At 40.7% G+C, this 12,029-nt stretch overlaps 1 protein-coding gene and 1 non-coding gene across 2 annotated transcripts in view; one reads left to right on the forward strand and one right to left on the reverse strand.

Moving 5' to 3' along the window:
• Positions 1-1,377: 1,377 nt before the first annotated feature.
• Positions 1,378-12,029, forward strand: part of XPA (XPA, DNA damage recognition and repair factor) — a 30,792-nt gene continuing 20,140 nt past the window's right edge. Inside the window, exons 1-2 of the mRNA XM_053572072.1 lie at positions 1,378-1,628; positions 11,130-11,234. Of these exons, the coding sequence (XP_053428047.1) occupies positions 1,457-1,628; positions 11,130-11,234 (277 nt within the window). The 5' untranslated portion in view covers positions 1,378-1,456. The remainder of the gene's footprint in view (positions 1,629-11,129; positions 11,235-12,029) is intronic.
• On the reverse strand, positions 7,926-8,028 carry LOC128580106 (U6 spliceosomal RNA). Its single transcript, XR_008378454.1, has one exon. It is a non-coding gene; the product is annotated as a U6 spliceosomal RNA (small nuclear RNA).

Genomic DNA, 12,029 nt, shown 5'->3' on the forward strand with positions numbered 1-12,029 from the left:
GTCACCTTCAAAGTACTATGCTTGGGAAGCTATCCCAGTGCCTAGTCTACCCTTCAAGGCAATTTTGGAACTCTTTTCTTAGAATGCCTATTAGAGCTGTCAGTGTGCTTATGTTGGCAACATTGTACAAACAACCCTGTAATGTTTTATAACCTCGGTATATCAGTGTCTCAGAGCTATGTGCATATTGATATGTAGTGGTATATTGCTGACTGATGTTTATTATTGTTGCGTGATATAAAACGACAGCTCTGATGGTCATTTCTAGAAAAAGAATTCCAAAATAGCTTTGAAGGGTAGACTAGTTGCTGGTGTTGGTGCACAACTTCCCAAGGGAGCACTTTGAAGGTGACCATAATAATACTCAGTAATGAAATATGTAGCACTTTTTCTAGGATGAGTTCGCAAACTTGTTAGACCTCGTATATACGTCATACAAGGTTTAAAAATTTATACACATATGACCGACCGGTTAAAACCACCGGATTGTGATTCTCAAACTTTAACCATTAACTATTAGTGGGAAACTTCAGTGTGTCAGGTTGAACTTTCTAAAAACTAGTCCTCAATGGTATATGTAGTAATTAGAACTTAAGGTTTTATGGTTTACTTATGTTTTATTTGTAATAGAGAAAAAGAATACATTTTGTGAAAAGCACGTGATATTTCTTTTGTTCCACTTGCTACACTTTTGGGAAGTCAGGATATTTGGCCCAAATCCAAACCCACACTGTCCACCTGGCAGCAGCTCATCCATCCTGAGGGACTATTCCATGGAAAAGACAGCCAACTTCTTGCATACCAGCCTTGGACCCTGTGCACCAGCCTTGGGCTGCATTTGGCTGAGGTCACACAGGAAGGAAGTCAAAGTTTAAACCCAGGTCTTCTCATTTCAAATTTAGGCCAGGCATCCAAAATAAAGCAGATCAATTATCTGTTGGTCTGTGTGACTGGCACTAATGCTGATGCTACCTGATGCTACCATTTTTTGAAGCTTTTTATGTGCCAAGTATTGTATTGGCACATCTAAAATCCTCCCACAGACCCAGGAAGTGGTTCCATAATTATTCTCATTTTACTACTGAAGAAACTGAACTCAAGTTAAATAACTTGCTCAAGGTCACACAGATTGTGTCAGAAGTGGAACTTAACCCGCGGATGACTCCAAAACCCATATTCTGAACCACCTAGCGAAACCGTTCAAAGACCTCAGCACCAGGTCTTTGCCAGGCTGAAAGCGAGCAGAAAGGTAGGTAGGCGTCACCGGTTTTCGCGCATGCCCGGGCCCCGCCCCCTCAGCCTCCGCCCCTTTAACTGCGCAGGCGTGCTCACTCCCTGACGCCGCCTGGCGGAGGGAGAGCAGAGACCTTGCTGGCAACACTATTGGGTCCAGGGTTCGCTTCAGCGCGCATGCTCGTGCGCAAGGCCGGGGCGGAGGTCCTTTAAAGGGTTGGAGATGGCGGCGGCCGAGGGTTTTTTGCTAGAGCCAGCGGCTTCAGGACAGCCCGCGGAGCTCCCTGCCTCTGTGCGGGCGAGCATCGAGCGGAAGCGGCAGCGGGCGCTGATGCTGCGCCAGACCCGGCTGGCTGCCCGGCCCTACCCGGCGACGGCGGCTGCGGCTACTGGAGGTTTGGGCCCTGGCGGCGCCTGCCCCTTCCCTCTGTGGGTCTCCCTGGTCCCCAGACCGGCTCGCGCAGCCTGAGTCCCGGGTCCGTGTCGGAGCGGCCTGTCCACGACCATAGAGATGTTCTGGGGTGGAACCCAGGGCTCCGGACTCCCAGCCCCGGGCTTTTCTCACTGCGTCTTGGCCGTCCAGGGCCGGGCTTCGCTGGAGATAAGCAGCCGCCCACGCCGGAAGCGCCAGCCTGTGCCTGTCAGCGCCTCAGCGCTCCCGGAAGGAGCAGTTAGGCTAGTTCTTGGTTCTGGTTTATGTATCTAGGACTAGTTGACGAAAGGGGCAGATTTTGTTGTTTGTTTAAAGGAGAGCTTACCAGAGTGGGGCTGCCAAAAGTGGAACGGATTACTTTTAGATCTAGTGAGCTTCCTATTGCTAGAAATACTCAAATCGAGATGGGAGGAATCTTCACTGGCATGGAAAAGAGGACATTGAAATATCAGATGAAGGGACTGGATAGTAAACCTTTAAGAGTCCTTCTAATCTACAGATCCCATGAGTCTATTCTTGGATGTGTGACCTGCTGTGATTTCTTAGCAAAAAGTTGATGCCCAAAGCATACTTATTAAAGTACTTTAAAGGCTGATCTCTTACTGCAAATTGTTCTTTTATAGAAAAATTCACTACTGGGGTCGAGTAATAATAATGTTTCCCAGGGGGTCTAAAATATATTATTAGTTTGGGTGGCAGGCAGTTCTTCCAGACTGCCTCTGTAACATGCAGTACTTTTGTTCCTACAGCTCTATTGAATACTCATACAGTTGAAAAAGTGTAGAGCTATATTATCTACTATCCCTTTTTATCAGCCAAAAGTAGGAAGAGTGATAAAAGCCATGTGGCTGCATGTCTTGATATTCATACTGATAACTGCAAATTTCAGCCACTTTTGGTGGTTCCGATCTCATCCTTTCTGCTTTATAGTGGGTTTCTTTTATTCTCTTCTCAACTTGAGGCATTCTGGGGCAGAACAAAAAGTTGTTCACTTGCACTGGTTAGTTCATTATTTGTGAATCCATATATGTTTCAATATCTGTACTACATGGCTGTGGAACATAAAGTGAAAAAACAGCAAAAATTGGAATTAAAATTCTGATCATGGAAAGCAAGGTAGATCGATATTCTCTGATTTCTTCGATATTCTCTGATTTCTTAGATATTCTCTGATTTCTTAGGCAGTTACCCCAGACTGAATTTTGTTGTAGCAATGGATACATTCCACCATGTTTCAAGACTTAAACATGTATAAGTACTCAGATTTTTAGCTCTCCAGTATTATTGTTTCAATGTACTAGACACTTTGCATTTTCTCTGTAGTATGACATATGCTGTAAAAAAGACTGAAAAAGATTTACTTAGAATGTGGTGCTAAGAGTGATGTTGAAGTCCTGGGGAAGCAGCAAGGCATAATAGCAGAGAGAAACTGACTTTGGGGTATGAACTAGCACTGTTCAGAATTCTAATCAAGTTATGGCCTTGATTGCTCCATTTTCCCTCTTCTCATTGCACTGATTTCCTACACTGCTCTTATATTCATTTGCTATGCTACCATTTCATGAAATCAAAATCATATGTTCTGTTATATTCACCCATCTCTATCCATCCGGTAAATACCTGTGGAATGCTTACTATTCGTCAGAATTACAGAGATAAAGGCACTGGGTCTAATGGAGGGATGCAGGGAGAAAAACAGGCAGTATATAGTGTGAGAATTGCCATTAATAGTGGAAACAAGCTGATTAGAATCTAATCTTTACATTTAATAGAGGAAGAAATTGAAGCCAGAGAATGAAAATGACTTAAGGAGAATAATAGATATTAAATTTGTCAGTTTATTTATTTTATTTTATTATTATTATTTTTTTTAGAGACAGAGTCTCATTTTGTCACCCTCGGTAGAGTGCTGTAGCGTCACAGCTCACAGCAACCTCCAACTCTTGGGCTTAGGCAATTCTCTTGCCTCAGTCTCCTGAGTAACTGGGACTGCAGGCGCCCGCCACAACCCCCGGCTATTTTTTTGTTATTGTTGCAGTTTGGCTGGGGCCGGGTTTGAACCCGCCACCCTCAGTATATGGGGCTGGAGCCCTACTCACTGAGGCACAGCCACCGCCCAAATTTGTAATTTTAAATATTGAGGTATAGCATGCATTAATATTTAAAATATATTCTTCTGAATTATCCTTATGTAAATGCTCACATAGACACCATAGTGATCAAGATACAGACACTTTGAGAACCTTGGAAGTTTTCCTGTTGCTCTTTCCTGGTCAGTGTGCACACTCCACTCTTCAGAAGTAGCCGCTAATCTGCACATTTGATTAGTGTTATCTGTTTTTGAACTGATATAAATGGCTTTTTGCTTAACATAGTATCTGACACATGCATTTTGTTGCATGTGTTGGTACTTTGTTCATTTTTGTGTTGGATATTTTGTATTACCCTACAATTTTTCCATTTTCCTTTTGGTAGATATTTGGGTTGTTTTTGGTTTGGGGCTATTATAAATAAAATCTCTGAGAATTCTCGTATATGTGTTTTTGTGGACGTACGCATTTATTTCTGTTGTGTATAAGATGAGGCATGACAGTTAAGTTTGCATACTCATCCTAGAAAAAGTGCTATATACTTCATTGCTGAATGTTGCTATGGTCACCTTTGAAGTAGTCTTCTTGGAAAGCTATGCACTGACTCCAGTGCCTAGTTCATCCTTCAAAGCAGTTTGGAACTGTTTTTTCTGGAATGATCATCAGTACTGTCCTCATGCAAGGAGCTCATAAATAAAAGAAAGCAAAGGAGAGTTGAATTTGCCAAGACCTTTTGGAGAGGCAAATGATGTTTTGGACCGTGTTATCAGTGGTGATGAACATGAGTGTACCAGTGTGACCTGGAAACAAAGCATCAAAGTGCAGAGTGGAATTTAACCTATTCTCCATGACTAAAAAAGTTCCATTGGTCCAAATCAAGAATCAAAATGATGTTGCTAAAATTTTTTTATATCATTCATTATGAATTTGTACCAGCTGGACAGTTAGCAAACTTGACTATTTGGAAGTGCTAAAAAGGCTGCATGAAAACAACCTGAATTTTTTGCCAACAACTCATGGCTTTTGCATCATGACAATGTACCAGCTCGCATGGCACTGTTTGTGAGAGAGTTTTTAGCTAGTAAACAAATAACTGTATTGGAACACCCTCCCTACTCACCTGATCAGGTCCCCAGTGACTTTTTTTCTTTACCTGAAGATAAAAGAAATGTTGAAAGGAAGACATTCATTTTCATGACATTTAGGACATCAAGGGTAATACAACAGTTCCGATGGCCATTCCAGAAAAACAATTCCAAAATTGCCTTGCAGGGTGGCCTAGGCACTGGTATTAGTGCATAGCTTCCCAACGGGAGTACTTGGAAGGTGACCTTAGTGGTAGTAAGTAGTGAGGTATGTGGCACTTTTTTAAGGATGAGTTCATGAACTTAAGTCTAACCTTGGTATGCTTAGAGATGGAACTGCTGAGTCATAGGAGGAGAATATGTTAAGCTTTAGTAGATATTGCAAAACAGTGATTTTATTTATCATCTCATCAGAAAATGTGTGAGAGTTGTAGTTATTCCACATCTTAACCATGTGGTATCGTCAGCCTTTTGTAGTTATTCCACATCTCACCAGAAATGTGTGAGAGTTGTAGTTATTCCACGTCTTAACCCTGTGGTATTGTCAGTCTTTTTCATTTAGATTAGTGGTTCTCAACCTTCCTAATGCCGTGACCCTTTAATACAGTTCCTGTGGGTCGCAACTCATAGGTTGAGAAGCGCTGATTTAGATATTCTTGTGAGAGTACAGTGACATTTCATTATGTTTTAATTTGCATTTTGCCAATGATTAATGGTGATGAGAATCTTTTTGTGTGCTTATTGGCCATTTGGATAGCCTCGTTTGTGAAGTGCCTATTAGTTCTTTTTTATTTTTTTTTAGAGACAGAGTCTTAACTTTGTCACCTTCGATAGAGTGCCATGGCGTCAAGCTCACAGCAACCTCCAACTCCTGGGCTTAAGCGATTCTCTTGCCTCAGCCTCCCGAGTAGCTGGGACTACAGGCGCCCGCCACAACACCCGGCTATTTTTTGTTGCAGTTTGGCCGGGGCTGGCTTTGAACTTGCCACCCTCAGTATGTGGAGGCAGCGCCCTACTCACTGAGCCACAGGTGCCACCAATTAGTTCCTTTTATTGGTTGGTTTATTTGTCTTTTACTGATTTATAGGATTTTATTGTTAATATATATTCAGGGTATGGGCCAGGTGTGGTGCCTGACTCCTGTAATTCTAGCACCCTGAGAGGCTGAGGTGGGTGGATTGCTTGACCTCATGGGTTCAAGATCAGCCTGAGCAAGAGTGAGACCTTGTGTCTACTAAAAACAGAAAATTAATGGGGCATTGTGGTGGGTACCTGTAGTCCCAGCTATTTGGGAGGCTGAGACGGGAGGCTCGCTTGAACCCTGGAGTTTGAGATTGCTGTAAGCTATGACATCATGGCACTCTACCCAGGGCGACAGAGAGAGACTCAGAGTATGAGTCCTTTGTCAGAAATACATACATTAGTACCTCCTTATTTGCAGTTTCACTCTCTGTGGTTTCACTTATCTGTGGTCAACCATGGCTCAAATATATTAACTGGAAAATTCTAGAAACAAGCAATTCATCAGTTTTAAATTGAGCACTGTTCTGAAATCTCAGCAGTCTTGCTCCATTCTCACACTGGATGTGAATCATCTTCTTGTCCAGCATATATTCCATCTTTGTCATCAGATTGAAAAACCATAATAGATACAGTGTTCTGTGCTGGCAGACTTCAGGCGTCCACTGAAGGTCACTGGATATCCCCTGCAGATAAGGGGAGGCTGTCATATTGCAAACTGTGTTTTCCTTCTCATAATGGTGTATTGATGAATGGAAGTTCCTACTTTAATTGAGTCCAGTTTAGCATTTTTTTCTCTTGTGGTTAATACTTTTTATGTCCTGTTTGAGAAACTTGGGGCTACTCCAGGTTCATGAAATTATTTTTCTATGTTTTCTTTTAGAAGTTTTTATTTTACTTTTTACATTCGAGACTGAATTTTTTTTTATTTCAAAATGTTTAGGGAGTACAAGTATTTTTCATTATATGGATAAATTGTATCATGCTAAAATCAGGGCTTTCAGTGTACTCATCACCAGAATAGTGTACATCATACTCCATAGGTAGATTTTTATCCCTCACTCCCTTCCACACTCCCCCTTCTAAATTTCCAATGTTTGTTGCAGTCTTTATGAACACATACGTCTTTTGTTTAGCTCCCACTTATAAGTGAGAACATGCAGTGTCTGTTTTTCCATTCTGAGATACTTCACTTAGGATAGTGGTCTCCAGTTCCATCCAAGTTGCTGCAGAAGACATTATTTCATTTCCTTTTAATGGCTGAATAGTACTCCATCATATGTATATACACACATTTTCTTTATCTACTCATCAATTGATGGGCACTTAGGCTGATTGCCTATCTGTGCAGTTGTAATTTGTGCTGTGATAAACGTTCTGGTGTAGGTATCTTTTTGATCAATGACTTCTTTTCTTTTGGATAGATACCCAGTAGTGGCATTATTGGATCAAATAGTAGGTCTACGTTTAGTTCTTTGAGGAATGTCCATACCGCTTTCCATAGTGGTTGTACAAGTTTACATTCCCACTAACAGTGTAGAAGCATTCCTTTTTACCACAACCATGCCAATATTTGTTGTTTTTTGACTTTTTAAAGTTGACAGGGATAAGGTAGTATCTCCTTGTGGTTTTGATTTGCATTTCCTTGCTAATTAGGGATGTTGAATAATTTTTCATTAGTTTGTTGGATATTTGTCTATCTTAATTTCGAGAAAAGTCTGTTCGTGTCTTTTGGCTACTTTTTGATGGGGTGATTTGTTTTTTTCTTGCTGATTTGTTGGAGTTCTTTGTAGATTCTGGATATTAACCCTTTGTTAGAGTTATAGTTTGCAGTTATTTTTTCTCATTCTTAGGTTGTCTGTTTAGTCTGTTGATTATTTCCTTTGCTGTGTAGAAACTTTTTAGTCCCATCTGTTGTCGTCATTGTATTTGCTTTTGGGGTCTTGTTCATAAATTCTTTTCCTAGGCCAGTGTTCTAGAAGAATTTTTCCTGTGTTTTATTCTCGAATTTTTATGATTTCAGGTCTTACATTTAAGTCCTTAATCTATCTTTAGTTAATCTTTATATATAGTGAGAGATAGGAACTCAGGTTTTTGTTTTTTAGGGGCTATGCTAATCTTCTCTGTATCATTCCAGTTTTAGTATATGTGCTGCTGAAGCGAGCACAGGAATTCATGTGTATTCTTCTGCATGTGGCTATCCAGTTTTCCCAGCACCATTCCCTAGGGTGTATTTTTGTCTGCTTTGTAAAAAATCAGTTGGTTGTAGCTATATGGTATTATTTGTGGATTCTCTATTCTGTTCCACTGGTCTGTGTAAGGCAATGATCATTTTAAGCATATGTGTGTGTATTATCTAAGATAGGGCCAAACTTTATTTATTTAAAAGAAAATATTTTCCCACCTGTGTTATAGTGGATCCTTTGTCATAAATCTCAGCACTATTTATTGAAAAAATTATCTTTCCTACTGAGTCAAATGACCAAATATATGTGGGTATATTTCAGAACTTGGTCTTCTGTTCCACTGGCCTCTTTGTCTCTGTGCCAATACCTCAGTGTCTTTTTTTTTTTTTTTTTTTTTTTTTGAGACAGAGCCTCAAGCTGTCACCCTGGGTAGAGTGCTGTGGTATCACAGCTCACAGCAACCTCCAACTCTTGGGCTCAAGTGATTCTCCTGCCTCTGCCTCCCAAGTAGCTGGGACTACAGGCGCCCGCCACAATGCCAGGCTATTTTTTGGTTGCAGCCATCATTGTTGTTTGGCGGCCCCGGGCTGGATTCGAACCTGCCAGCTCAGGCGTATGTGGCTGGCACCTTAGCTGCTTGAGCCACAGGCACCGAGCCTCAGTGTCTTAACATACAAATATTAGAATCAGATTGTCAGGACCCCTTCACTCCACCCACACTCTACTGCTGGGATTTTAACTGGAATCACCTTGACTCTTTAGATAAATTTGAGGACAATTTATATTTTATAATATTGAGGCTTAAAATCCATACATGGTATGTTTTTCCATTAATTATTAGTTAGCCTTTGATTTCTCTTAGTGTTTTCTGATTTTTGGTGTAGATATTTTACACATCTATTTTCTAGGTTATTATTATTTCTTAATTTTTTTCCTTTTTTATTTTATCTTTTTGAAAACCACACTGCTCTTTTATTCAATGGAACACTCCGCCGCCGCCCCCCCCCCGCCTTTTAGAGCAGTGTTGAATCAAACACCAAAAAAAAGCCCAGAGAAATTTCTGCAGATAAACCACTGAAGAGAATGCTCGGTATACATTATTGTCAACATAATCGCTCCATGAAGAGGGAAGGGGGAAGAAGAATGCAGAATGAAGAACAGGGGGCTCAAACTCCTAGACACTGCAAACATTCCGATGTTTGGGATTAAAATAAAATGTAAAAGGAAACCTTGCAGGAAGGAGAGGAACAAATGGAATCTGCAGCATCTTAGGTGGTCAGAGAGCATGGAAAGAACTCTCGGCAGACCCAAGGTGGCTCAGGCTGTCCCACCTGTTGCTGGCAGGAGTGCCAGGATACACACGGATCCCAGAACCTGGTGATTAACCCACTCCTTTTTTATTTCAATAGATTTAGTGGATATTAGTGGTTTTTGTCACTTGGGTGTATCGTATAGTGTGGTTATTTCTTAATTTTAACTGTAGATTCTTGTGGCTATTTTACGTACATAATCACCTCATCAGTAAAAAATAGTGTTTTACTTTCAACTGTTATGCCTTTTTGGTTTTCTTGCTGTATTGTACTGGTTAGGAGCTTCAGTATAATGTTAAATAGAGATGGTGATCATGGACATCCTTGCCTTGTTTGCTATGTAGGCAGTTCCCAGGTTATGGACAATTCCCTTCATGGCGTTCCATTCTGTTCTTATGAGCAGGCTCTCAAGGATAGGATAGGATAATTTATAATTAAATAGCTAAATTAATAATTTGAGAACTAGTTTCTTCCACTCTTGTAAACAAACCTACGTGTTGTAAGCCGTTGGTTGGCGGTTGGGACGGATCTTCATGCTAGCAGCTAGTCTCATTGTTTATGGCGTTGTTTACACAGCATCACTTTCATTTTAAACTTTTGTTTATTTCAGATTGATAGGAAGGTACAAAGGTTTAGGTTACTTTGTTTTCATTTCTAAGGTAAAGTTCAATTTGTAGTTGAGCCCTTAAATTTTTTATTTGATTTTCTGAGTCTGTGTTTACCCTTATGGCCATGTCTCCAACGTAAAGTTACTGCAAGTCCAGGTGAGCCTGCATTTAGGAGAAAGGTGAACACAGCAGAAATGGAAGAGGAAGAAATTAAGCCTTTGGAGAAAGACCACACAGTATTATTCATCGGGAAAGCTTTAGGCTTTAGTGGCTTTACTGCTGGGACAGTCATAGAGGGTGAAGTGAGAATAATGGAGCATGTGAAAGGCAGTGGTTGTTACTAAGTAGAAGCACCAGTTATTACTAAGCAGCATAGTGGATTAATAAGTGAAATTAAAATGTCATTCCTGATCTGGTTAGAAGATCAAAATAAGCATAACATTCCTATTAGCCTAGCAATTGATGCAATATTAGGTGAGCATTAATCTTTAATAGTCCTTTTTGAAATTTCTCCTATCTCATATCTAAACTTTTTATGAGTTTGTTTTTATGTTCTGTTTGTTTGAATTAAAAGAAAGACCACACTGGGCAGCGCCTGTGGCTCAGTGAGTAGGGCGCCGGCCCCATATGCCGAGGGTGGCGGGTTCAAGCCCAGCCCCGGCCAAACTGCAACCAAAAAATAGCCGGGCGTTGTGGCGGGCGCCTGTAGTCCCAGCTGCTCGGGAGGCTGAGGCAAGAGAATCGCGTAAGCCCAAGAGTTAGAGGTTGCTGTGAGCCGTGTGACGCCACGGCACTCTGCCCGAGGGTGGTACAGTGAGACTCTGTCTCTACAAAAAAAAAAAAAAAAAAAGAAAGACCACAGCAGATTCTGTATCTTATTATTACAGTCCAGGAATATTATTACAGTATTACACTGTATTATTGTTCCCACATATAAGCCATTAGTATTATCACTGTCATTATGACCATAGATGTGCTGTTCATCAGGGATCCACGTTACTTACAAATCTGACCTAAAGATGTATCTCAGGATGTCAGTTGTATCTCATCTATAACCTAGAGATCACCTGTGTATTAAATTTAAAGAAATTTCCTGTTTATGCACAAGGGAGCATGGGGGCTTTCCACGTTTGATAGTTGTCTACTGTCCCTTTCTTTTTGTAGGCATGACCATAAAAGCAGCCCCAAAGATAATTGACACAGGAGGAGGTTTCATTTTGGAAGAGGAAGAAGAAGAACATAAAGTTGGAGAAGTTGTTCATCAACCAGGTAAGTAGAGTTTTTCAGGAAATAAGTATCTAGATTGGTTATTTTGTGTAACACGCATAATTGTTTGCAAACTTATGCTAAATAATGGCACACTTTAATCTGTTAGCAGATTAATGTTATAAGAGTAATAAAGTTTGGCAGTTTTGGTAGGATATTAAAAAAAAAATCAAATAAACAGCCGTACATCCAGAAATAATAATTTAACCTGTGGTTGGTGTATTTAGGGATTGAAGCTCACTGTTGTTTTGTAATAGGCAGGGACAGCCAGATAGTGACTGGTAGAATAAATATTCAGAATTATCTTGACAGTCTGAAATGAGGGGCCAGAACCTAAGAGATAAAATTTAGGCCATTCTGTTATTTATGTTTGGAAAAACAAAGCAGTTTGCAAAGTATGACAGGGAGACCTGGCAGTTATGTCCATATCTATGATTAATGGCTTGGTAAATTACTTATACATATCTTTATAGTGAGGATACTTTCACACTCTTTGAAAAACATAAAAACATTTTATTTGATCAGAAGTTTGACAGCCAGGCTCAGCGCCTGTAGCTCAGTGGCTATGGTGCCAGCCACATATGTGGGACCTGGTGTGTTTGAATCCAGCCCCGCCAGGGTGGTGCCTGTGGCTCAAAGGAGTAGGGCGCTGGCTCCATATGCCAGAGGTTGTAGGTTCAAATCCAGCCCCGGCCAAAAACTGCAAAAACTGCAAAAAAAAAAAAAAAAAGACTGAATCCAGCCCTGGGCCGGATGACAACAATGACAACTGCAATCAAAAAATAGCCAGGCATTGTG

Source organism: Nycticebus coucang, chromosome 2 (genome assembly GCF_027406575.1).
Source record: "Nycticebus coucang isolate mNycCou1 chromosome 2, mNycCou1.pri, whole genome shotgun sequence".
Taxonomy (NCBI): Eukaryota; Metazoa; Chordata; class Mammalia; order Primates; family Lorisidae; genus Nycticebus; species Nycticebus coucang.